The following is a 27,441-nucleotide window of genomic DNA, read 5'->3' on the forward strand; positions in this document are numbered from 1 at the left end:
AAACGTACAGAAATAAGTAACCAAAAACCAGAAGTAAAAGGGGAATAATGTTAGAATGAGTCTTTATGCCTAGCACAGAGCAGAAGAGCTTCTAGAAGTGTCAATATATTTGCTTAATACAGAAGGAAAAAGAGGCACCATTATTTTCTCTGTGTAAAATTCCTGGAGTTTTTGGAACATAATTTTTGATTTAATTATGTCCAAACCTAGACACCACAGTAGTATCATCTGTAACAGAGAAGCTTTCATTCCTGTTCCCTTGCAACACACACTGCTTCCCCATATTTGCTGGCATCTTATAATAAGAGCTGTGATTGAAAAAGACTTCTAAAATGTACTGTCTGTAAGCAGTGAAAACCAAACAACTCCATCACCAAAGCCAGGATTTGAAGAACTTGTTTTCAGTGAGTATTATATCAATCCTTTTCCCATTCTTTTCCTTACACCTACATGAGGCAGATGGTAGAAAAGGAGTCAGATGATCATTTAATATGGAGAGTCCCTTCCTTTAGCCCTCGGATCTGTTACTTTCTCAGATAAAGGTTGGAAGCTTTTCTATATATTATTGCAATGCTCTCTTCCATGTCCCAAGGAAGTTTAAGGTTAGGTAAGAAAGTTTGTTTCCTAGTTTTAGGCTCTGCACAGGATTTCAGGGGGCAGAGAGACCTTCCAGAAAATAAAGCAAAGAGACCACGATGATCGAGCCAAAACCTACAGTAAAATATCACACATCACATATTTTTAGAGACTGTTTTTTCCAGTAATGACTGTTGAAAGCATCCTTTATTAAAGATTGTCTCTGGACCAAGCTCTCTGTGGAAAGTTGTGAATTTGTAAGCTTTCAGCACTGTAACTCAAGGGTTACCGGAGGTTCCTTAAACAAGAAAAGAAATCTAGACAAATGCAGTGGACATTAGGATAAAAATAGCCCCCTGATAGACACACACATACACTCACACATAACACACCAAAAAAATCAGCCTCTTAAACACCTATCACTTTATTGCATCAGTTCAGAGTCATTTCATTCAAGCCCAATACTGAGATGTGCTGCAATATTAATACACCACTTTCTTTCCTTTGCAATCCATTCTGATTGTTTCGTGTGTTCAAGCCAAACCCCAGAGGCATTGCAATTCTTGTTCAGAGAGTGCTCACTGTGCCCTGGGGCTCTCACCTGAGTGGGGGCCATGGGACCCAGTCTGGAATAAGTGCTCTGGTCATGAACCACGAAGCAAAGGCTGTCAGATCAACTGGGCAAGTGGAACTCAATTAGCCATTTAGAGGTGTAAGACTAAATACAGAGCAAGAGGACTTGAAATAAAGTCAGTAAAAAATGGAAAACAGCTCACTGTGGATTTCTCCATTTTAATTTTTCAATCATAATCAAATCCATGACCCTTGAAAAAATTTGGCTAATCCTACTGTTGGTCTAGAAAGGGACTGAAAGCAGGAGGATGTGAGAGTTCCCAGAAGTTTGAAAATGTTTTTCTCTTATTGTTCCAGATGAGGTGAGAAAGAGGATAGGGTAAAGCTAATTAAAAGTCAGTGTTTCAAAGATATTTTTTGAACCCCCAAAAAGTAAACTAGCTGTTGAATTCAGTAATTAGACTCCCATTGTGCTTAGCAAAAATGAAGCATAGGCAGAGTTATAAAACCACCTTGTTTCTTTTTTTTTTTACATACAAGTTTCCTCACTCTCCTCTGAGGTTCTTGCACCAGGAAGAATTTCCTTTTTGTAGGCATTAGCTGGTTCTGCGTTGGTTGATCTTTCTGTATTTTTAATATCAGATGCCTCTTTCCCATCTGGTTTGAAGCGTTTCATTATTAGCACAGTGAGCACTATGTACAGGAGACAGCATCCTGCCCGTAGTCCTGCAATGAGGCCAAGGTAGACGTTTCTAGGGAAAAAAAAGTGACAAAATAAGTTTCTATTAATAAAGCTTGCTATTTCTAAGTGGAACTGAGTAAGATATCGATGCTTTGACAAAACCATCTTCTAAACCAAGTGTTACTCCACATTTTGAGAAATTGCAAAGAGAAAGCAAACAATCTCTTGATGTTTCACTCCAGGCAGGTTCTAATTGGGTCATATACTCATAGTAAGAGATTCCTCTCATCTGAAGAGTGCTCCCATGAAGCAGACTATATTTTAGGGATGAGATAGGAAGGAGCTGTGCCAGCCAGAACTTTGTCTGCTGTCTCAGTCTTTCCCCAGGCCCTCACTGGCAGCACTCAAAGTAATTCAGTTCACCAAAGCTTCAATAAAGGAACTAATTTTGGAATGTAAGGGAGTGTGCTGCAACATCATATGTCAAACTGAATCAGAAATATTTGGCTTATTTGACTGTTAAGGCCTAGTCAGAAAGAGACTTTGGTGCTTTTATTATCCTATCAAAGTTCTGAAAATTATCATGGGCAAAGTGTACCTTGGTCCTTGGTGCACAAAGCTGTCTCAGAAGGCAAATTCCCAACCTTTTATCAACCAGTTCAGCTTACCTGAATGCTTTTGTATCATATACCCGGCAAGATCCAGATCCTCCACAGTTTTTTATCCCCCATTTCAAGCAGGTCTCATCTATCAAGGCACCAAAATAAATAGGGGCTGGGAGTCCTCCTGCAAAGAAAATTATTATTGCAAGATCTCAGACAAGAAGATCTCAGAATTTAATGTCATAGTAAAGAAATGAGGAAATGAATCTCAGAGTTTCTGAATGGCAGCTGCATAAAATGTGACAGCACACCCAGCTCCAGCTTTGAGATTTCTGAAATATTTAAGAAAGTACATAAAAGGAGTCTAAAGAATAGAATATTATAGCATCATTATATTTAGCAAGGAAAACATTAGTAATTCTACTTCAATGACATCTTTGTTAGAATTAAAACCTCAGCTGTTTAAAGAAATATAACCAACATTTATTTTTCAATCCACAGTGTGGAATTACATGCCATGGACAAATGAAAATTTATGTGTACTAAGGTATCTATCCAGGTATTACACAACAGTTTGCCATTAAAAATGGCTAGCTGAGTGCCAAGGGCTGAAATTGAGTACTTGCTATTGTATATTATATATATATATGCTTGTATATATACTTGTATATATATAGTTGTACTATATACAACTATATAATAAATGTATTACTTATTTAGTACTGCAAAAATTCCTTTTAGTCATAACATTTCAATATCATCAGGAAGTTGTTTCAGGGATAACATGCAGTTTTGTGAAGAAGACTTCAAAAAAACACAAGATATATTCTCTGCAGCATTCAGCCAAAATACAGAGATCAAGATAGAGATCCAAATGACTTCCTTGTCTTTGTGGAGAAGATTTCAAAGATTAGCAAGCAACTGAATATAATGCAAGGTTTGTAAGACACAGGGCAGGCTACATGCCTGAAAACTCTAACAATTATTTACTGCAGATAAACAAGAAAGAAAATAATAGATAGAATACGTGTTGGTGCTAAGTGAAAAATGATCAGCAAAAAGGAGCATAGGTGTAAAGGATATGCACACTGATCAAACTCAGGTAGTGTTGTTAATGAATCAGAAAAAAAAAAAACCCAAACCAAAAAACAAACAAACCCAAAACTACAGTGCAATTTCCTTTCTTTGCCTGATTTCTTTGTTGAATAGACAAAATTCTGAATATTTAATTGTAATATGCAATTACATAGCAGGAAATATAGCAAGTTTGTCCAAGCATTTTGAGATGTATAGTCTGCTTACAAATAAAAGTTTTGGAAAATTTCTTTTGCTCTCATCTGGAGCAAGTAAACTGCACTGACTGGATTTGGTCTATCTCTTTGGCTACCTGCTTGAATCCAAAAAAGAAATGAAGTTTTACCTAGTACTCTACCAACTAAAGTTTCAATCCCAACAGCAAAGGATTTCAGGTCTGGTGAAACAGATCTAAAAAAGAAACAAAAATAATTCGTTGTGCTGGAGAACAATAGACTAATTCAGCTATAGGTATACTGTGAACATCTGCATATGCCCCGTTGGAAGAGTTTTTGACTAACCTAGCATAGCTCACTCAAACTCTAATTGAAAACATTCACCAAAGTTAAAGTTCAGATGTAGAGCCTCCTTCCATTGTCTTCAGTGGATGAACTTGAAATAAATAGGAGAATCTACAGAAGCCGACGTTGAACCCAAGTAGAAGTAATTGCAAAGACTTTTGGGAGAGGATGAATGGGAAAATTAAAATGAACCGACAAATGTAGGCACTTTATGTCCATAAGTTAAGCTCCATGAAGCTGCCTTGTTTTTAGAAGGGCTGGGTACTGCAGAGTGGTGAACTGAGAGAACAAAGGTGTGCAGCCCCTGCTAGCTACATGCAGGTAAAGCCTGCCTCTGGCTTTTTAGAAAAAGACACAGCAAATGTGGGTTACCTGGCTACAAAAGCACCTCTTTCCTACTAGTGCAGAAACAGCCTGTGTCCATCAGATGAACTGGAAGGTTTCACAAAAAAGTACTGAGCTGGCATAGGGCCACGAGGGAGACTTGCTATGGCCAGTCTGTTTCCTGAACTGGAGTTTATACACCAGTATGTCATCTTTCCAGCACTGACATGAAGGGCTTCTCATTGTAGACAATAGTATTCTGAAAATTTGGCCCACCTAAGCTAGCCTTATCCATAATCCAGGCATGCAGTAAGAACAGCTGCTCTTGGAAATACTGCAGAGGAATCAGCCGCAGAGCACAGAGCTGTGCAGTCATGCACACTGCCTACTGAGCATTGCATTTCACCCCTGAGCATGAGTGGAAAGAAACTTCCATGTGAAAGGCACAGAACATTGTCTTTTCTTCCAAGTATGGAATAGCAGGGCTGCTTTACAACTGAAGGAATAAAACTTAAAAAATTATTGCTGCTTACATAGTTCTAACAGCTTGACAAAACATGGGAGTAGGAGACTTCTCACAACACAGAAAACATTCTGAGGCAACAAGGCCTCAAGGCAACAAGGCTTAACAAAGGTGAATGTTTTTCTCCTGGGTAATGTGAACAGAATATTCACCTTGGATATGGCTCAGCATAGCATCTTATTTCAAGTTCATTCCTCTGTTAAAAACATCCCTGTCATTGGAAGTGAAAACTGATGTTTGAGATCAGAATAAGGCCAACCCATTTCATCACCAAAGGATCTACTCAGCTTGAAATTTGGATTACATTGATAGACAGGCATTTTGCTGTGCCTCTGAAAACAGGTAGATTTCAGAGTACAGGCAAAGACTCAGGGCCTCAACTTCATCAGCTTGCCATTCCTCACAATAGGAATGAAACAGGAGAGGGCATATTCTATTTCCTTTTCCTCAAGGTTTATGGTCAAGGTAAGGCAAAATATTTCACCTAAACATAATCATGTATGTAGGAGTGCCTCCTAAGGCTAAAATAAATGCACATGCAGTCTGTAATGCTAAAAAATAGGGAAATGCTTTGGTACAGCTTTCTCTTTGGCATTGTCCCAAAACGGCAGAGGAATTGCCAAGTCCATGTCCTTTTCCTTCCACACAGCTGCAATTGTGAAACACCTGAAAGGAGAAAATGAGAAGAATTTATTTGATTGGTATTCAGTGGCACAAAAATATTTCAGTAGCTAGGTTTTTTACTACCTGTAACAGGCAGGCTGTTGTTTACACAGAAAGAACCTCCCCAACAACCCTTGCAAACTGATGCCCAAGTTCATTGGCATGCTCCAGCCTCTCTGAGCTGCTCCAGAGACACAAAGCCACTGTGACTCCAGTTTCAGCCATGCCATTGCTAGGACAGAAGGTACTCTGTGTATACTTAAAATGGGTTCAAACTATCAAATTCAGATGTGAACTGTTATCCAATCACTCTGTTCAAGAACCCTATGAAGCAGGTGAGTAACAATTAAAACATGGAAGGGGACCCAGCGATGCAATCATGCATATCCAGCTTTAATTATCTAAAACAGCCTTTGGCACTAGATGGAGAGAGGACTGTGTCACAGCCTTTGAAGTTATCAGGAGACACAAGTTTGAAAACTATTTCCCCTGAAGTAAAGAAAGAAATTCTGGATTGTTTGGCTATAAGCCTGAAAAATCTGCCTGTATTTTCTGGTATTTTTACATGAAGACAATTCTGCTTCTGGCAGAAGACATGCCAGTTGCACACACTTTTGCACACCTACTGGTTTTGTCCAGGCAGGATTGTTTGAAGTCCTGGAAATGTCTTTGCTGCTGATACACTGAACAAAATGGCCAGATGTGTATTTAAGGGATGCCTTGGCTGTATAATTTAGAGTTATGACTTCCTTTTCTGAGCTACAGCAGCTCAGGTAAGCAGGCAATTCCAGGGTGTTCTGAACAGTTTGTGAAACAAACACTCACAACTTTATATGGGCCTGCTGCACATGAATTGACACTGTGAGATTTTGCTAGGGTAAAGATGAGAGAGTAAACATCTTCTAAAGTGGACCCCTCCTATCTGTTGTATCTAAATTGTAAGAGATCTACTAAGAACCTTAAAGCCAAATTTATGGTCGTCTTGCTAAAAAATAAATAAATCACAATAAAAAGAAAATAAAAGCATTTAAGGAATGTAAGTCAAGAATCTGAGGTTTTCTGAATGTCTTTCCTGAATAGCTTACTTACTTTACCCCAGCTCTTTTAAAAACCCTCCCAGCAACCTTGCACTCAGTCAGTTTCTAATACAAGGTTAAACCATATCAAATGGGCACTTGTGTCCACAGTTTTTTAAATCACAAAGCCAAAAAATTAATAGGTGGAGAAATCTATCTATAGTCATCCATCCACATATATGTTTACCATATTCTTGCCTGTCCCAGCTGATGATTTACACCCTGCAAAGCAGGCTGTCATATAAGTGATCCCATTATCACCACAGACAGGGTCCCACTGATCCAGTTTGCAGCCACAGTCAGCATTGCAACTGGCCATGAAGTTGGTTTTGGGGGAGGAAAGATGTTTTAATCTGGAGGGAAATTGAAAGAAATAAAAGGATTATTTGGTCAAATTATATAGCCAAACAAAATATCAGGGATAGACAGGAAAAATAGGGAGAAAACGAAGCAATCAACATGGACTGGTATCTGCTAGCATCCAATAGAGGCTGAAGTTGCAATATAGAGATTAGGCTGTTTTCAGCTAAACCAAAGCTCTCTTGAGATCTTTCATGAAGCATTAACATTTTTATGGATTGTTGCTGAAAAGGCAGAGGATTCATAAACCAGGTATTCTTGCTGGGATGGAAGATTTGGTATTGTTTTTTGTTTGAAAGCTCAACCCAAGAAAAAAAATCACACCAAAAATCTTATATTACCTGCACTGGCCAAGTTTTTTTTTTAGCTGTAGTTATTATTGTATATCCAGGTGCTGGAAGTGGTACAAAACTACACAAATCTACAGCAGCAATATGTTCTTGACAATTTTTTCTCTGGATCAGAACCAGTTTGTAGCAATCACAGTTTGTCTGAGTCTGAGTGGGAAGAGCTGCTTCTGTCTCAGCTCTGAAAGGATTCAGCAGCAGCCCTGTACCTGCAACAGGCTTGAGCCCCCTTTTTATCTGATCTCATCTATTGTTATGTATTGTCATGGAATTACTTTGTCTGGAAAAGGCATTCAAGATCATCAAGTCCAACCATTAACCTAACACTGACAGGACCTTAACCAAACCATATCCCTAAGTACTACAGCTCTTAAATACCTCCAAGGATGGTGATTCCACCACTGCCCTGGGCAGCCTGTTCCAATGTCTGATAACCCTTTCAGTGAATAAATTCTCCCTTATATCCAACCTAATCCACCCCTGCTGCACCTTGAGGCCATTACCTCCTGTCCTATCACTTACAGCTTCATTGAACAGACAGATCCCCAGCTCTTTACAATCTCCTTTAAAGTAGTGGTAGAGACCAAGAAATAAAGTGTTCCCTCAGCCTCTTCTCCATTATCATGGATGTTCATAACTTCCATCTTCCATCTACCAAGATTTCTGTAAGAAACATCAAACTCAAACCCCAGTAAACTAAACTAAGTAGGGAATTTTAAAAATGGCCAGCGACTCTCAGTGCACAGCAGCAGGGCTCAGTTTTCAGAAAGTGTGAGGAGACCACCATCTACAAATCACACCTGCTTTGAAGTCACTCACAGTACAGCAGAAAAAGTGTTCCAATTTTTCCTTTTCTTCCTCCCTACCCCTAAATCCAAAACATACTTCGAGAAGATTACATTTCTCCTGAGTCTTTTGGAAGGGAAAAAACCTGGGGGGTTTTGCCCTCATTAGGCTGTTGCTCATTTTCAAACTACAGATTGTTAAACAGGTAAAACAGTATGTGACTCAATTATCCAGAACAATCCTAGAACATTCTAAATTCTCCAATCTCAGTTCTCCTGGAGAAACAAGTCATTCGCTCAATATTTGCTGTCTTGGTGTTTCTGCTTATTTTTAATTTGCACTGCGGTATCAGGTGTTGCCCTCAATCAGAGTTATCTCCACTGCACAAACCTCTGACAACATTCATGTAAATAATCTCAAAGCTGAACTGAGTGTCAGGTTTGCCAAGACAACTTAAATATTTCCCTGGGCATAGGCTCAGTTTCAGAAAAAAAACAAAACCCACAGAACTGAGTTTCTGTCTGAACTGAAAATCCAGCCAGCCCTCCTGGATTCAATTCAATCCTTTAAAATCCCTTGAAATTTGTTGGGCCAGACTGAGCTGAACTCAAACAGTAAGCAATTGTGGCATTCTTCTGGGGTCAGCAAAATATTCTCAAGAAAGCATGACCATGGTCCTGGTAAGGGAGGGGAAAGGTCTGCTTGGGCAGCACACACTCCTGCCATGACCACTTTCCCCCTCACAGCTGAGAAAAGGAACCTTGGCAAGTTAGCAGCTGCAGAAATGAGGGCAGACTGGTAACTGCCCATGCAAACTGGTAACTACTGGTCTGAAGGATTGTCCCTTCTGGAGGTAAAGTCATGGAGGGACCATGTGGAAACTACTTCCAACACTCTCTTTACTTCCCACTGCCTGCATAGGAGCACAAGAAAAGCTTTAAATTACAGTTTTAAAATAGAGCATAAAAATTGCAATTTTCTGTGATAGATTTTGTATTAATTTGTGATTGGCCAGAATATAGAGGCATATTCTCAGTATACATCAATGAACAATTTAGAACTAAGAAATGTCCAGATTGGAGAAAATTTGGAAAAAACCCCAAACAAATCACACAATCACAGAATGCTAGAGATTGGAAGCGGCCTCTAGAGATCATTGAGTCCAACCTCCCTGCCCGAACAGAATATTCTGCTGATACCCAAAGCTAGGTACAATTTCAGCCTGAAAAATCCGCCTCAAAATCTAGGGGGGGTTTGTGTGTATCACCACCAAGGGACAGACAAAATTATATAATCACAATAGCTCCACTTTAGCTGAAACCACACTGATTGACACTTACAAATGACCTAATACATGCCAATTTCAACCAAATATTTTTTTTGTCTCTACACAGAGAGATACAGATACTTTCTTTATGCAAAAAGAAAGAGCAATATGGTACAAAGCCACATTTCACAGCTCATCCAAATTCAAATCCAAATGTTTCCTGAGTAGAAGTCAGTAGTTTGTACTTCCTAGAGTTTGTAGTCCAGATGAGATAACAAATCCAGATTAGATTGTGAATAGAGGAATACAGGTGCGTGTAGCAGGCTCTGCACAAAGTAAGAAGCAACCATGACAAAGGACACAAAAAGCACAAACCTAAGGAGATACCAACCCAGAGTAGGGTGCTGTCAAACCAGCCACCTGGAGCACCTCACAACTGCAAGTGAAGTACAAGAGGTTTAACAAATAGGCTACTATAAATGTGATGCTTGCAAACTTCGTCATTTCAGTTATGTGAAGCTTAAATTTCTTGATCAGAAAGCCTCCTAGAAACATCCCCAGGATTGTAATGGGTAAAAGTATCACACCTGCAAAAATAAAGTTACAAAAATGTTAACTGCTGTCATTTGCATTGACCCTTTTTAGAATAAATATTTGGTTCTAGTAGTTCCTAAAACATCAGACACTGACCTTTCTTCAGACAGATCCTTCAAAGTTTTAAGAATTTTTATTACCCTTAAGTAATTTTGCTTACCTCCTCATTTTCTTTCAAGTCATGTAAAAAACCTAGTTCCTCAATTTTCCCTACCTTTTCATTATACTGTTGTATGTATTCACACTGATGTAATAAGCCCTATGCACGTCCCTGTTAGAAACTGCATTAAAGGAGATAAATGTCTCAGCTCATGATATTTCATCATCCAAAGTAAAACACTAAATTTTCTGAAAGTTAACAAAAAAATTTAGCCCCAGACTGGAACATGAAAGGAAGCAGTGTTTGGTTTTGCATTGGATTCCATTTTGTTCGGGGAGTGAATCATGGAAAGATTTGCAATTAGATCTAATCCTTTCAGCCTTTCACAAACTCCAACTCTAATACTTACATGTTAAGTAGAGAGCTTTTGTAAGTTTTAACTGTGAAGAGTTTGCATTTCTCTGCATTTTTTTTTCATCATTTTTTTGCTCATGTTTATTTTTGTAAAACTTCCCTTGCATGCAAAAAAAGACAGAAAAAAGAAAGTTCTTCCTACATTTGTGCCTGATCCATAGCAAAGCAGGCTGCAATCATACTAAAGTCACAGCATATTAGTTTTGCAGTGTCTTCATATAACCTGGTTTTCTTGCCAGGTTATGACACCATAATAGTCACTGTAAGATTAATATAATTTCAGCTTGGTTTTTTTGGTTTTTTGCTTTTTGGGATTTTTTGTACTACAAAGAACTTACTTTTAAGGGAACTGACATACAGAAAAAGAGCTTTGAGCTGAATGAAATTACTCAAAATTTTACATTTCTCATAATTTATAATATTTATATCTGTAAATAAAACTGGAGACCATGTATACTGAGATGCTATTCTGGAAAGGAAAATCACACATGTCATTACACATTTTTTTAAAATCAAATGATTTTTTTTTCTTTTAGTTGATACTTTATAGCAGTTTGTGTGTGGCTTTTGTTAACAAAAACAAGTATATTCATAACCCAAATCTCACTCTAAAAAAATTTCAGTCACAAAATAATCTACTCAGCTTTAATAAGCATCTAGCTCACTAAATTAGGTGCCCCAGGAAAATTAATACAAAATTAGCATCAATTTTCAAAACACAGTAATAAAATCTATAAACTACTACATACCTTGGGGGTTTTTAACAAAAAAAAAGAAAATTTCATAAAATCTCCTCCTAAAAGAGGAAGGCGAAATAACAACAACAAAAAAATCTTCCTTTTTGGCACTGGAATTTAATAGGACAGGTACCTACCAATTAGAAAGATGGCTCTTGCCACTGATACATTAAACTGCTGCTCCATAAACTTTGTCTCATAGGTTATGATCCCAACAAGAGAATTATACTGCAGAATAGTGAGGAAGATGAAAACCAGGAAAACTGGGTTTCCAAACAGCTTCTTCAGAGCTGGGAGGAAATCTGCAATGGAGAGGTATATGCTGTACACCCTGCTGAACATAGAGAAGAGTTGTTTTGACATCCTCTAGAAAACAAGACTAACTTCTATTTAATACTTTCTCTAATGCAGGCTGGAATTCTTTGCCTATCAAAATCCATGCTTGTCCAGGTGAGAGTTTTCCTCTTTGCCAACACATGACTTACAGGAGGAAGATGGCTGAATGGTATGGTGACAACTGGATGAGGAACCAGAAATCCTTTTATTATTATTTTCTTGTGCAACACAGTACTAGTGCCTTCATCAAAAGCACTAAGGCTTGCAACAGGGATTCTCCACGCCTGTCCAGGAAAGGGCCCCCAGGGAAGCATTAAGACTCCATATAATGTTCCTACTGAAAAATGTGGTGCCTAAAGCAGGAGCCTTGATGAATCACACGAGAGCCCTGCATGAGGGTGATACTCAGAAAAAGGAAGCACCTGACCCAGCAAATAGCTGAAACCTTTCCTGAAACCCTTGATTAGAGTATCTAAGCCCATAAAATTAAAATGAAGATAACCACCTGCATTTAGCCTGTAGCCTGGCTGTAAGTACACTTACTTAAATGATGCAAATTGAAAACACTTCTCTGGGAAGTGCACTGGTCACTCAGGATAGCACATGCATACATACATACAAAGAAAATCCTTGGGGGATTGAGTCTAGAAATGGGATTTTGGGTCTGATGTTGCCTGCACAGGCAATTTAATATTACTGAGTTCATACACAGGAGCAGTGAATTCAGTGAAACCCCTGCAGTGCTTAGCCCCAAGCTGCACTGATTTATGTTGGCCTCAGTGAAGCAGTAACCTGCCAGCTGTGGATTGCTCACTGATGAGGGGTGGGATATTTTTGCCCTCTTCCTTCATAATAATGAGGTTATAGCTGGAATGCATCATATGACTATTGCTATGTTGAATGGAGAATCATTGGTGCTCAAAGCAAAGAGTGAGCTTTTTCAGCTGTTTGACACCAAGAGGACTGAAACACACCTTCAGCAAGTAATTATGATATTACAAATAAAAGAATTTTTGTCCATCGCTTAAACTGCAGAAATGTGCATTTTGCTGAGGGTTGTGCAAATCCTTGTGCAGCTCAGAGTGAACCCATAAGAGAGAACTGACATGCAAACATTTGGACAATAATCTTTCACCTTTTACTGCCTCTGAGAACTTTAGCTGTGGCTGAACTGGGGGGTCTATTTTACAGTGATCTCCTTGAACAGAAATATGGCTAATCTTCAGTTTCTCATTCTCTCCTTCTTTTGGTAAGGAATAAGGTAGAAACCAGAAAGGCAATGAAGCAATGAAGTTGACTGCTCCACAAATGAGCAATCCAAGCCACCAGGCACCAACCCAACGAGTATCCTTAGGATTTATGCTGATGTCATCTATTAAATACAGAAAGACAGAAAAACAGATGAAGTATCACACAGAACAATTAAACCTTTTCTTTTTAATTAAACTAAGGATACTATAGGAATCATTAGTTAAATTATTTAAACACCAGAACAAAGGTGATTTTTATTTCACATGAAGAATTGATAGGCAGCTTGTATCCCACCAATCCCTTGCAATAAAAAACCAGATGTCTCAATTTCATGGTGGCATTTCCTTGACAAAATCTGCCAACAGTTTCTGTAGGAACAAGTGACAGTAAGAGGGCCATTCATTGCCAAAAAACCAATTTGTCTGTCTCAGTTTCCCTCTGCCTTCTCATTCTTCTACCCACAAACTCAGCAGTTTGTACATGAAACTCCTCAAATTTTCCCTGGGTTTTGAGATCTCAAAGTTATTTTAGCAATTAAATAAGATTTCATATGAATCTCTGCTGTACACTTTTTAAGATAACATAATTTTCGCCATGTTGAAAATATCCATGAGCAAAGGCCTTTTACTGTTCCCTCCACATGAGGATGGCCTTCCACATGCTTATTTGTTCTGTGCTGCCCAAGTGTGTGTGTAGAAGAATAAAAGGAGGCAAAATATTATACATTCTATACAAAACATTAAATATTTCTGCAGCAGGAGTAGGGGTCTTGCATCAAGGGCTATTCCAGTCCCACTACAGCACTGCAGCTAGTAAAAATGCAAATAACACCAGATTTTGACTATTAAAAACTCCCTCGTAAGCCTCCCTTTTGGGAGGAATAAATTGGAAAGACGCTTCTCAGCATTTAGGTTCCTGCTGACCTCTCAAGTACCACAGCTCCTCATGATCTCTTACCGATATTCACAACGCCAATATCAACCCAGAGGCTGGCACAGAAAGATCCAAGAAGGAAGCCCAAGGTTGGCCCAAACATTCCAGAAGATCTCACCAGACCTGTAGGAGAAGGGAGGCAGCAGGAGGGCAGTGAGTGAACCAGGGCTGGAAGAAGCACGGCTGCCCCTCAGGGCAAGGAAAGGAGACAGGGAGAAGGGGAGGGAAGAGGGGTACAGGCTGTCGGGGGGGTGTCTACTAGGAAGCTTTTGAGCAGCAAGAAAATAAGTTGTAGGCTGCCAATGCCTGTAGGTGCCATGTGGAAGGAGGCTTCTTCACTTGCACTGGGGCTTTGCAGGGTGTGCATTTCATCAGCAAGCCTGGTGTCTTGGAGGAAATAGGAAGAAAGAGAATAACAGTGCAAATTTTTTTTTTAATCCCTCCTCCTTCCTACTCGTCACATTTTTTTGTAGTTGTGTCATTGTGCTTGCAGTGTTTAACTAATACACACACAACTCCAGGCCCACTGAAGGTATCATTAGCCTACCCACAACTCTATTTGCAGCCTGCACTGTGTCTGGTGATAGTCAAAATCAGGAAATTCCCACTACTGTATGTTCAGGTTGCTAGTTTCATTTTAAGTAGCAGTAGCTGATCTGATGATGTGCAAATAGGAAGGGACATCTTTGCAGTTTGAAGTCACATTAGGATGACAATAGGGACAATAGAATGTGTGGACGTGGAATTAGGAACAGGACCCTGTCTATATTTTCCGTAGGCAACCAAGAATTAGAAGTGTGCCTGTGTGTAATCAAAGTTCATTCCACAGAATCTCGGTTGGTTGGTTGAGTACCAGAATGAGCAAATCAGCTAGCTGCTGTGTTAATAGGTACTTTTGCAGCTTTAAAAAAGGAAAAAAAAAATAAAATCAAGAAATCCAGTGATCAAGTAGTGACGTCTTCAAAATCAGCTTTCAGGTTTGCTACTGTCCTCACTGGAGCTTCCATTTTCCCCCCTGTCTCTACTTACAAAGGAGTTAATATGGAATTAGAAGAAGGTGAAAAGCCCTTAGGAGCATATGAACCAGATTTTACTGGCTGGATATGTAAATACAACACAATTTTATCTTGGTGATCGCTGATGGCAATCAACATAAAATAAAGATATCCTCAAAACAGGGCCTTAAAGTAAAAAAAATGTTCAGTTATTCAGATTTTCTATCATGGGACTACTGCTTTGGAGCTGTTAGAAGTTGCAGAAGGCTTCACTAGAACAAAAGGATTTTTTGATCAAGTGTCAAGCTCTTGCCTGTGTTCAGCTCTATGTTCTGTAAATCCTACTGTTGTTCTACTACAGAGGTTTGTCTCCTGTTGGTTTTGCTCTCTTCTTTAGAACTCTCTTCTGAATACAGAAATTGTTCATTTCATGATCAAGGATTTCTACAAGGAATTACTAGAGCAGAATTTACCCAATGATTTTTTGAGTTTGCTTCATTGTTTCAATTGCATATTGCTTTCATTTAGGCTTCTCATTTTACTTCATTGGAAGATCTGACCTTTTAGATTAAATTCTGATGCTTCCAAAATGACTGACTTCTGCAGAGCCAGGCTTTTGATACTAAAAACCAGGAATTAGCTCTTTATGCTTATCAGTGAGTCTAAAGCAGAAAATACTACTCAGAACTACACAAGCTCATCTTCACACTTCAAGTATTCAGTGGTAAATTTCTTAAATACACAGATAAATAGCACACCCATACCAATGGCCTTGTATATCACATGCAGTATATTTTTTTCAGATACCATAAGCTATCAGATAAACCAAGAAACCTATGTTCAATGAGTTTGCATGTGTATTGCATAATTTATAGTTTATAAATTAAACTACATAATTGCATATTCAATAACTTCACTAAGATAATATGCTTGTATTGTGATAAAATAAAACAATGATCACTATGATATATCATATCACCTATCATATTTTCCTTTGTAATATTTGTTTTAAATTAATAAACAGAGTAAACTGCAAACAGCAAATAACCCAGACTTATCAGTTAATCAGCTGATGAATATTGACATAACTCAGCCAAACCTTGTATTGATGAGTAATTTAGCATGTAATAGGTGTTGAAGTTTACAACATACATTGGCCTCATGTACATAGCAATTAAAGCCATGGTTACAGTACTTACAAGATTATATGTTGGGACTCAACTGAATGATGACATCTCGTTCATTCAAATCTCTAATAAAATGAGCCACTGCAGCAAACATAGCATCATCTATTAAATTCCAAGGTGGCTTAAAGAATTACTGGTGTTTTCTTTTCTGTTCCTTCCTATGGCCACTCTGCTTTTCTTGCTGTCAAAAGGATTTAATGCTATATTCCATTGATACTCAATTAAAAAAAAAATCTCTGCCTCAAAATATGTTATGTTATTATTCAACAAAACATTTAGGGGCAGGAGAAAAAGGAGAGACAAGAAGGTGAAAGATCTTGCTCAGGGTCAAATAATGAGATCAATGTCAAAATTGAACAGCAAGCTTTGACTGACATTTTTTCAATAGAGGGACTTTTTTTTTATTTTTTTATTTTATTTTAGAAAAATGCTGATCAGAAACTGATTCAGTCAATTGATTAAAAATTCAGATATAGAAAAGAATAAAAGTTGGTCAAGAAAAGCCATAGTTCTATAGAAAAGACTGTACTTCAGCATGCACTTCTTTTGCAAATTGGGTCATTCCATCAATGTACTGAAATCTTTCACGGGATAAGAGACTGAAAATTACTGTTAAGAATTTTAAAGTGAAAAAATTCAATACTCTGTAAAAAAAAGTTTCAGTTGCATGACCCAAACAAATTTTAATTTTGGTTGAATCTACATTATTGTCTCTGATAGCTTTGTATTTTCAATTTCCCTACTGCAATAGCTCCCAGCCCACTGCAATCTCTTACAGATCAGATCCTGGCAAGAAAAAATTTCAGCTGAACTTTTTAACATACCAGAGGTGATTACAAATATTTTGGATAGCTGAGAAGTGGAACTTTTCATTTTCTTAGCTGCCTTCACAATACTTCCATTTTCCTCAGCCTGCAGCTTTCCTCATCCCCAGATGAAGACATTGGCAATGGCCTTGCCCGGTAGCGTTGCTCACTGAGCTCTTTCTGAAACTCTCTTATTGTCTCTATGAACAGTTCAACTCCACCAAATTTACTTCAGGCAGAAGTTTTGAGCTCCCTCAACTACACAAGCACTCCATGCTATTAAATCAGTTTGGCAATAAATGAATCAGCTTGGCTGTAAGTCTTTCTGTCTTGGGCAATAGGCTCTCTCCCATCAAAACAACAACATCAACAAAATCCTACTTAGAAGGGATTTGTTACAACACCCTGGCAAAGGTTTTGTGACTTTAAAAAGCTTTCATTAGGAAGTGTGCTGTGTGTGAAATTCAAAAAGTCAGGTAGAAGCTTTGGTAACATGTTTACATTACTGTGATTAAGGATAATACTCTGATCTGTGTCATATAGAAAAGAATTTATTTTCTGAGGCTGTGGTACTGAAGGTGATATACCAAATAAGATAGAGATCTGAATCCTCACATTGGAGAAAGGGGTATTTGATTATATTTCTCTTTGTTGCAATGAAAATTGGCACAATACATGGCAGAAGCCACTTGGGGAAATCAAAAGAAGAAGCTGGGAAATACCCTGTGAAAATAAACGAGATTCTTTTACACTGCTTTTTGGTCTCTGTACAACTAAAAATTATCTAGAATAGAGCAGGCTGGTTTTTTTTTTTTTTTATGAGTATTTTCTAGCCTACAGAAATACTAAGGAAAATAATGTTTAGCATAAAAAACCTCATTTGCATATTACCTATGTAAAATGCTGAGTTTTCTTCTTTAGAAAAATCGTCAATATATGAAACCCCCAATGGCATAACTGGTGCTTCCCCAATTCCACGTAAAAGGTTCCCCATCAACACAAAGAGCCACAGGTAGGAATTTGTTGTTTTCTCACATCCTGCAGGCCATAAATATTTGCAATTCTGTGAAAACAATTCTGAAAATACTTTATTGCAACAGAAAAACTACATAAAATGCAATAAATAAAATGGGGAGGTTTAAGTCATTATAGGGTAGGCTTGTATAAATCATGGTTTCTAACAGGAGTTATTCTGTTTTCCAGTATAAGAGGGTATATGAAATGGGGACAAGAAGAAGAAGGGAACCCAGCATCAGACCTTTTGCTTACCAAAATTTTTCACTGCGCTGGGTGTTTCTGTAGCATCTGTGACTGGACGGCCCACAGACGATGCTGGGGAGCAAGCTGATACACTCATAGAGGAGTTGTCCACAGTAACAGTTACCCTTTCATAATTATAACTGGAAAACAACTGTGTAAAATACAACTGACACATGAAAGTCTCTGCTTTGCAGGAGGTGTTCATGAGCCTTGTGTTCATACATTCCTGCTATATGAAGGCAAAGTGGAGGGGCAACCCATTTCCAAACGGGTTCAAAAGCTTATTCAAAAGAAATGCTTCAAAAGAAAAGCAGGTATCTTCATACCTTTTATCAGAGTGTTCTGATCATTTTAACACAAATATTTTTTCAAGCTAAAGAGCAGAAAAGCTGCTTTCAAGGCTTTAGATATCATTCTTTAGACCAAAGGACAGAGGCAGAGGCCACCCACAGTTGTTTACATACATCAATGTTGTGGTTTTTCCATACTGGCACCAGTTTCTTACCTTTGTGACAGATGTTTAACAGAAAGATTTCTTTGTTATTTTAGAATTAGGTAACTAAGGACCTAGTTGTAGCCTATCTGTGTCTATTGAAGAGATTAACATAGGCTGAAACACACCTATGCCAGTTTGTCTGTATTTAGGCAGACAGTAAATCTGCTGTATAAATTGAAGCCAAGCTGAGTAAATTTATGCTACCTTGGCATGAGTGGAAAACAGATATTCCCTCTGATTATGCAATCAAATGGTAACCTTTAATATTGCAATGCTTGACAGTGATGTCCCCATGGCCACTGGGTTTTGCTTAGTGTTGTGGAGAACTGGTAAACCTCAGAACCTGACAGTTTGGGTTAAATCAGAGATTTCAGAGCTGTGCTCCTGGCTCATGCTGTCCCTGCAGTGCAGTTTCTCTGCTATTTCACATGCAGCATAATGACTGTGGCCATTTTCTATACCATGGTCCCCAGATACAATTCTTTGCACAACCTCTTTATCACTGGTATTAGTCTTGGGACTAAAGAAGATGCAAAAATAGATTTTAATTTTTGAGGAACAGGGGGTGCTTATTTTCAACTACTATTCACTGAGGCTGCCAAAGGACTGAAGAGTTATGAACTGTTTCTTACAGCTATGTAAAAAAATAAAATTTAGATGTGAAGGGTTATTTAGATATTGTACTCTTCCTGAGTTCAGTAGAGGTAGACATATACTGATAAATTTAAATAGCTTAGGATGAATAGCCACCATGGAGAAAGAAACCTCTTCCATCAAGATCTTATTACAGTGCATTTAAGTTAAAAGGAAAAGAAATGGCTAAAGTACCTTTACATGTACATATATATATATATTTATACTAGGCAAAAAATTCAACCCACTTATGTATAAGTTCCCCTAATTTGTATAAGTTCTGTAGAAATCTTAGGTTTCTCTTTTACTTACCTGTACAAAGAGGTAAGCTTTCAGAGAGGAAATCAGAAAGTCAATACTAAAAATCCACCTATTAAAACCTTCCTGTTATCTGGAAAAACTACTACTGTCAAGTTTTATCCCAGGTGCATGATAAAAAACACATCACATGGTCAAGTTCAATTAGTACACAATGTGAAAACTCTCTATATTTACCGTCCCATTAGGAACTGAGGCATCACTGACAAAAATGTTCCTAAGGACATGATGAGACATCCAACTCCAATTACTTTTGGTCGATGAACTCTTGGTCCAAGGTAGCTCACAAGCACCATTACCATTAAGTTACCTGCATCAACAGGAAAAAAGAACCAGTAAGATGACAAAAATATTTTTTTGTGTGTTTTTTTTAGGGTTAGGATGTATTAAGAAGCAGGTTTTTTCCACTTCCAGAGAAAGTACATATACCTATCTCAAAGCTGCCATCAATAATGCCAACAATTGATGATGAGATTTCAAATCTCCTTTCAATTTGACTGGACATGCTCTTCATGTAGCTTCCACAAAATCCTTTGGCAAAAAAGGAAAAAGCAAGAGCTCCAAGAAATATCTGAAGAGAGAAAATAATTGAGTTTGCAAAGAAACTTTTTTTTTCTTTATGGCTGGATACCTGAGCAACCTACTAATGAAACACAAATATCAGATGCTTTGCTTTCTAATTCTCTGTGAAGAGATTCTTCCTATTTTCATCAAAACAGATTTTGCTTTCTCTTTCAGGATGGCCTCCAAAGGCTCTTCTACTGCAAAGAAAAGGAAAGTTGACATTGACTGTGTGCACCCTATTACCTTTCTTCCACAAAATGTTTTAGCTGCTTTGTTCCTTAGGGAAGACTTGCCTGTTGAAGTTGTTCAATACTGGCAGCATTATTATGGCATGTCTCCTACTCCTACTTCTGCTCTAAAAAAATATCATAGAATTGTTTGGGTTGGAAGGGACCTTAAAGATCATCCAGTTCCAATCCCCCTGCATGGGCAGGGATACCTCCTACCAGACCAGGTTGACTCAAGGCCCCATCTAACCTGCTCTTGAATATTTTCAAGGAGTGGGCAGCCACAGCTTCCTTATGCAACCTGTTCCAGTGTCTCACTACTCTCAAACTGAAGAAGGTCTTCCTAATGTGTAACCTAATTCTCCCCTCTTCAAGTTTGAAAGCATTTACCATTTTCCTCTTGCTATACCTGTGTAAAAAGCCCTAAGTCTGCTTTCTTGTAGGTTCCTTCAGATACTGGAAAGTCACTATAAGGTCACCTTGGAGCCTTCTCTTCTTTGGGCTGAACAACAACAACTTGCTCATCCTGTCTTCATAGGGGAGGTGCTCCAACCCTGATCATTTTAGTGGCTCTCCTCTGGACACATTCAAGGAGCTCTATGTCTTTCTTACACTGAGGACTCCAGAATCGTACACAGTGAAAATTGGACACAGTATATGGATAAAAAGATTTAGTTGCAGCCACCTCTATGACTATAGCACATCTGTAAATGATTGGTTAGTAAAATAGGGTCTCACTTTTTAACTGTTGATCACATTTATTGACTTCTGTGTGCCTAAAATCATAGCCTAGAACACTGTTACCAACACAAGTAGTCTCATGCAGTATCCTATGCAACTGAGTTTTGATTGAACTTCAAACTGTCATTTTCAGTATTCCAGAGAAAATATGAGGTGAGGGCTCCTTTGCATACCTTCAGCTTTGAACAATTCTGACACATGCTCTTGGCAGGAGCTGATCTGCAATCGCCGTCCTGGAAGAGTGCCTTCTCTTTAAGTTGACCATCACTGACTGGCCTGTCCATGGTTTTCCTCCTCCAGACCTGATATGTGGGTCTTCCTGATTTAAAAATATCACTAATCATTAACTATTATTTGCATAAAAATTAAGGTTACATTGGTTTTCAGACATACTAGATGGTAAGGTACTTCGTGAGATGTCTACCCACTGATATGTCTTCTCAGGAAGGATGTTAAGGAGTGCCCAAAGTGTCATTGTAGTGACCTAGGATCAGTGCACCTGGTTTATAAAATCTGAATTCTAAAAGACCTCAGGACCTTTGTGGATAGACAGAAATCTTGCTGACAGTTTTTAGAAATCCTTGTAGAGGAGGTAAGTCTCTAAGCAGCTGGAGGCTAGAATCATAGAAAGTTAGGGGTTGGAAGAGACCTCAAAAGATCATCAAGTCTAAGTCCCCTGCCAGAGCAGGGTCACTTACAGCAGGTCACATAGGAACATGTCCAGGTGGGGTTTGAATGTTTCCAGGGAAGGAGACTCCTCAGCCTCCCTGGACAGCCTGTTCCAGTGCTCTGTCACCCTCACAGTAAAAAAATTCTTCCTCATATTTATACAGAACTGCCTGTGCTCCAGTTTATAACCATTGCCCCTTGTCCTATTGTTAGTCACCCCTGAGAAAAGCTTGACTCCATCCTCCAGGCACTCACCCGAACAATATGTCAGAGCAACATCTTCACTATGCTTGAACAAATCCTTTTATTCTCTTTTAGATATCTGCTTTTGATCACTGTTCCAGGCTAAATGCACTATGATATGACTCAGTAGCATCTTGGTATTAAGTTATGCAGAATCATAGAATCATTGACTGGATTTGGTAGGAAGGGACCTCAAAGACCATCTAATTCCAGCACCCTGAATGGCCAGGGACACCTCCCACTGGATCAGGTTGCTCAAAGCCCCATCTAGCCTACTCTTGAACATCTTCAGGGAGAGGGCAGCCATAACTTTTCCAGACAACCTATGCCAGTGTCTCACCAACCGCACACTAAAGAATTTCTTCCTAATGTCTAACCTAAATCTACCTTCTTCCACTTTAAAGCCATTACCTGTTGTCATGTCCTTGTAAAAAGGCCATCCCCAGCTTTCCTCTAGGCCTTCCTCAGGTACTGGAAAGCTGCTATAAGGTCTCTCCAGAGCCTTCTCCAGTCTGAACAGCCCCTGCTTGCTCAGCCTGTCTTCATAGAAGTGCCACAACCCCCTCATTATCTCTGTGCCCCTCCTCTGGTCTCACTCCAACAGCTCCAGATTCCAGAACTGGACGCAGTACTCCAGGTGAGGTCTCACAAAAGCAGAGCAGAGGGGAAGAATCACCTCCCTTGACCTGCTGGCCACACTTCTTTTGCTACAGCCAAGTGTACATTTGGCTTTCCCGGCTGCAAGCAGACATTGCCACTTTGTGTTGAGCTTCTCATCAACCAACTCCCACAAGTCTTCCTCCCCAGGGCTATGCTCACACTGAGCCTGTATCTGTGCTTGGGATTGCCCCAGCACAGGTGCAGGACCTTGCACTTGGTCTTATTGAACTTCATAAGGTTGGCAGGAGCCCACCTCTCCAGCCTGTCAGCGTCTCTCTGGGTGGCAGATTTGTGAGGCTTTTCTCTGCTTGTGCCACCTATGAATTTACAGGAATACTAAACACTACTCTGTGCAAGTCTGTCAACATTCCTATGAGTAATATGATTTACTGAAAATTTGTTCAGAAGTGACAAGAAATGAAGATAAGGTATGAGATATAGAAGGTAAATATATCTTAAGGAAAAAGAGTGCACTAATTAAAATAAATTAATAATTACTATCTTTAAGTCCACGAGTCTCCACAATATAGATGGAGCTATTTTAATGAGACTAACACAACTTTCTACTTAAATATATATATTTATTTAATAGTGTCACTACAATGACACTATTAAATATATCTTGCTCTGATATAAGGAGTCATCTTAGCTACCCTGGTTGTTGAAGATAAAGAGATCTGGAATGACAACAAGCCAAAAAGAGCTATTGCCAAATTCCTCTATTGGAAAACTGGTGCACTAGTACTGAAATCAATTAATTATCTCCAATGTACATCGGCACATATATTAGGGGAATATAGAGGTACATAGTCCAATAAATTGGCCTGTAACGTTTACACCCCCTCTCCTGTGCCCTAAGACACTGGAATCTTAGTTATCTCACTCTGTCTACTTCTGAGAACTTCGCAAAGTTCTCCTCCTGCAGGTCCCAGGGGATGTTTGGTCCATGAGAGGAGGGACTTCTGGCACCATGAATGATAAGGCTGTGGCAGGGTCCTGGGCTAACCTGCAAAGGTCACTCTGCTCCTCTGGAGCAACTCAGTTCTCCAAAGTAAGATGCTCAGGAGCAACCTGGACTCCTTGAGAAATGACTACCCAACAGCCTTCCTGAGGTTATTCCTAGTGATTGTGAATAGACACTTATGTCTAACAAAGAATAATAAAGCCTTATAAGCACAGTAACATAAGCAGTTTTCAGTTCCAAATATTACTCCAGTAGCATCCACCAAAAGTGACTATATGAAAAAAACATGGATATTTTTAGTGATCCACCTATGACATTTCTATAGGGACCTAACCTTCCTTAGATCATCTTTAGCAGCTCAGAAATAAAAAAAATAAGAAGAAGAAGAAAGAAAAAAATAGATAATTAAAGTATGTTGAGTTCAGACTTACCCCAATCTCTACAGGACAGGAGCTGAAAGACAGAGTTCTCTAAAGCAGATACATTCTTTGATTTGTGTTCTGCTGATGATTAACTTTGTGAAACATCTGACTCTGTTAAATAAACGGTATTTAAATCAGTGACATGGTTTTCTTTTCATGATATTTAATGTGGTGCTGCCAGCCTAATAATCTACCTTAAACTCATAGCAAACGTTGAAGTGTATAAGCACTTCCCTTATGCCTAATAAAACAATAACATTTTCCATAATCACTTCACAAATCCCTGAACTTTGGTAAATCAGTGAATCATTGATGCCAGTGGTATTTAGAACAAAATGAAGGGAGAAAAATAATCCAAGACTTAATTTACAGCAGTTAAAAAAAAAATAATTCATTATAATTAATAATTTTTGTATGGAGGGATAATAATTAATAATTTTTGTATGGAGGGATAAAACACCCCACAGTCCAGAGTGCTTAACCTTAAAAAAAACCCATACCTAACTTGCAGAATTGCACCTTTGCATTTAATCTCTTGCAAGTTTAGTGGCACTGAGATGTACAAAGCACTAGCCCCCAACAATTAAACCAAACCAAGCAAACAAACAAATGGAGAGAAGCAGGAAGGGAGGAGGGTGGGGAGAGACAGCGAGGGGCAGAGGGAGAACTTACTTTGTGTCACCGCCGTGTCAGGCTCTTTCTTTCCCCTGCCCGAGGGCTTCCAGGCTTGAAGCCAGCACAGCGTCACAGCGAGAGCGCTGCCTACTCCAAGAAGTGGAGCACTCCACACAGCATTTTTTTTTTTTTTTTTTTTTAAACCTTGGATTTCCTTCTTATGGTGATTGCAAAACTTTCCCACAATCACTGATACAAAAGCTTTGCAAAAGAATTCAGGTTTCTTGTTCTGTCATTACTTTGGCAGCCTACCTGCCAGCATGTTAATGGTGCCAGCCTCTCCTAGGAGGAACAACCTGTTTTCTTCACGCCTTTTTTTTTTTTTTTTTTTTTTTTTTTTTCCTAGAGTCTAAAGAAAAAAGCTGCTTTAAGCATCTCTGCAAAGAGTACTCCCTAACACCATAATGCCCATGTAACAGCCATGGAGTGGCTCAGCTCACATACAGGAGCCCTGAGAGAGCAGGCTCAGTTTTTCCAAGCATCTTACCTGGAGCCTCAGTAACTTGGAATTCCTGGTGCTTTTGATGAGTGTCAGCAGAAATACTAAGGGGTGTCTTACTTCCTCAAAGGGCATAAATTGCATATTGAAATTTGGATGGGTCCTCTGTGTCCTAATCCCAATGCAGAGATGCTCCACGAGTGCTTCCCTCGTTGAGACCTAAAGAGAAGCTGATGCCTTCAGGAAATCACAGCCTCATTCAGACCCCCTGACTGAGGTTTATCTATTGTAAATCAGGTTTATCTAACACAACCACAAGCAGCTCCTGCAGGTGCCACACAGACACTTGGGATGACACAGCTATCCCTCCAAGCTGACCACAGACTGGCCAAACAGAAAGAATGGTGTGTATTGCCCACAGCTAACCCAGCTCCTGCATCCTAACCAACCACAAGTAAGAAACCACCTCTCGTGTCTAACAGGGCATGCACAGAGTGCAAATTGCCCAATCTATGTCTGCTCTAGAGCAGGACTCTCCAGCTGAAGGGAAGGTTGTGACCCAGAAGTCATTCAACAGTCTGAAGAAATGGTATTTCGTCATCTAGTTGAAAGTAGCAGCATGATGTTCTCTTTTGCAGAAACTTGAATCACAAAATCAGATTTACATCTATCTCTATGACCATTCTAGTGATTTCTGAAGTTAGAAAAAAGAGTCTTATGACTCAAATAACTTCAGGAACCCTGAAAGGAAAAAGCATTGTCTGACCATCCCCTTTATTTCCACTGAAAGGTAAAATCCTGAAATAAAAATGTTGACAAAGTTTGTATTAAAAGCCTTAATTAGCTTCTGTACATAATACATTAAGAGTTTTCCTAAAGATTAAAATAACTCAGTGAAATACATGGAAATGTATTTTTTACTCATGAAAGCTAAAATAAATAGACTTGCTAAAATAATAGAAAGCTAAAATAATAGACTTGCTAAGTTCATAACTATGCAAGTTCTCACTTTTCCCAGAAGTATGTATCTGACATGTTCACACTTGCTATTGGATTTTACTTGATAGAATTTTATGAATTCTACTGTATGATGGTATATTTATTGATTTATTATGGGTCTTTATTTAAAGGTTTGATTTTTCTAATTTGCCAACAGGACTCTATGCAGATACCATGTTGTCAGTGGGCAAAGCAAAACGCAATTCATTTCTACCACTTAGTAAGAATATAAACAACACAGAAAGAAGATATTTTCTATGAAGTTTTAATTGCAATACTTCTGCATTAGTCTTTAAATGCTAACTTCTTGTTCAATTAATTTAGTCTTAACATAAGGAAAGAATGTACATATTGAAACTTCATCTCAAAAGAACTCAAGAATAAAGGAAATGCAATCAAATTAATTCTTCAGATAAACTGATCTATTCTTGTACTTTTGTTTAGGAGAAGAGGAGCTAGTTATCTTTGCCTAGTTCTTAGTGCCTTAATTACTACCTTTTTTTATTTTTTTTAATCAAAAATGGTTAGATTTGTTCACCATAATATTATTAGAATAAATCAGAATTTGCTTCACCTGATACCTTAAATTTACAGCCTGCATTTTAACTGCTTGTAACTATGATGATATTGCAAAATTTGGAGAAAATCTTGTATGAACATTAGCAATAGGTCTCCTGGTTATCATCACTGTCAGCCTGCAATCAGGTGGAAGAACAAAGTCTGTCAAAAGGTAACTGTGAGCCCCTGTCTATCAGGAAAGGAGGTACAGTTCTCAAAATGAGATACCCAGAAAAATCCCATTAGCACTTTGATAAGTGTATTTTGAATTTGAATACAAAGAGGTTTATCTATAGAGAAACTGACTCTTGTGATTGTTGCACACAGAAAATAGGATCCACTCACAAGGCAGTGCTGTGTGGATTCAGTCCAGACACTTCCAGATGATCAACTTAATCAGTTTCTCCTTAGACGAAAAAAACCAAGCATTTCCAAAAGTGTGAGTAGTCTGGTCTACTTTAGGTCCTTACTGTAGCTGTGAGATCAAATGAACTCCAGATATGGCTGTGAAAGAAGGCTGGACAGCAAGATCAGCTTTGGACAATGGAAAGTCAGAAGAGATGAACCCCACCATAAGAGGCTTCAGCTCTCCCATATAGGAAATCTTCTGTAGCTTTTGTAAATTGAGCTCAAATGCCTGTGATAACCTTTTCCCTCACGCCTGTCCCTGCAACTCAGTTGTGATGTGGCAGCTGCTAACAGATGAGTAAAAAAGGGCCCCTTTTAGGCAGGACAGTGCTGGGGAGGCCAACTGAAGCTGCCAGATCCCAGCCAGCCCACTAGAAGATGCTGTCAGGGAGCAGCACCAGCAGCACACACCAGTGCCTCTCCAGCAGCCCCAGTGTG

General features: G+C 38.8%; 1 protein-coding gene and 1 long non-coding RNA gene across 6 annotated transcripts; one reads left to right on the top strand and one right to left on the bottom strand.

Annotated features, from left to right (window-relative positions):
- Window positions 1-984: 984 nt before the first annotated feature.
- LOC139791162 (solute carrier organic anion transporter family member 1C1-like) lies at window positions 985-24,691 on the bottom strand. Of its 5 annotated transcripts, none has more exons than XM_071733055.1 (16): window positions 24,597-24,691; window positions 23,934-24,035; window positions 21,140-21,268; window positions 19,864-20,005; window positions 19,612-19,744; window positions 17,997-18,127; window positions 17,619-17,804; window positions 13,764-13,862; window positions 12,691-12,927; window positions 11,357-11,521; window positions 9,766-9,961; window positions 6,802-6,967; window positions 5,360-5,541; window positions 3,854-3,918; window positions 2,500-2,617; window positions 985-1,901 (listed from the first exon to the last, which is right to left on the bottom strand). In XM_071733055.1, exons 3-16 carry the CDS (start codon window positions 21,248-21,250, stop codon window positions 1,679-1,681), a joined length of 2,154 nt encoding a protein of 717 aa, XP_071589156.1. In that variant the 5' UTR covers window positions 21,251-21,268; window positions 23,934-24,035; window positions 24,597-24,691; the 3' UTR covers window positions 985-1,678. The 5 variants fall into 5 exon arrangements, with proteins under 5 accessions (XP_071589156.1, XP_071589155.1, XP_071589157.1 ...); XM_071733054.1 differs by having other exon boundaries at window positions 21,140-21,285; XM_071733056.1 differs by having other exon boundaries at window positions 17,619-17,765; window positions 21,140-21,285; window positions 24,597-24,688.
- Window positions 11,364-15,873, top strand: LOC139791167 (uncharacterized). Its single transcript, XR_011723807.1, has 3 exons — window positions 11,364-11,534; window positions 11,631-11,724; window positions 15,263-15,873. It is a non-coding gene; the product is annotated as an uncharacterized lncRNA (long non-coding RNA).
- Window positions 24,692-27,441: the final 2,750 nt, after the last annotated feature.

The sequence above is a fragment of the Heliangelus exortis genome, chromosome 1 (genome assembly GCF_036169615.1).
Source record: "Heliangelus exortis chromosome 1, bHelExo1.hap1, whole genome shotgun sequence".
NCBI classification, from domain to species: domain Eukaryota; kingdom Metazoa; phylum Chordata; class Aves; order Apodiformes; family Trochilidae; genus Heliangelus; species Heliangelus exortis.

What these genes read in the sequence shown, in the direction of transcription:
- LOC139791162 (XM_071733055.1), bottom strand. Translation starts at nt 21,250, where the DNA reads ATGGACAGGCCAGTCAGTGATGGTCAACTTAAAGAGAAGGCACTCTTC. An exon ending in CAGCGCAGTGAAAAATTTTG is followed by an intron (nt 17,805 to 17,996) that starts GTAAGCAAAAGG and finishes AAGTATTTTCAG; the next exon opens with AATTGTTTTCACAGAATTGC. An exon ending in ACATACATGATTATGTTTAG is followed by an intron (nt 3,919 to 5,359) that starts GTGAAATATTTT and finishes TTTCTTTTTTAG; the next exon opens with ATCTGTTTCACCAGACCTGA.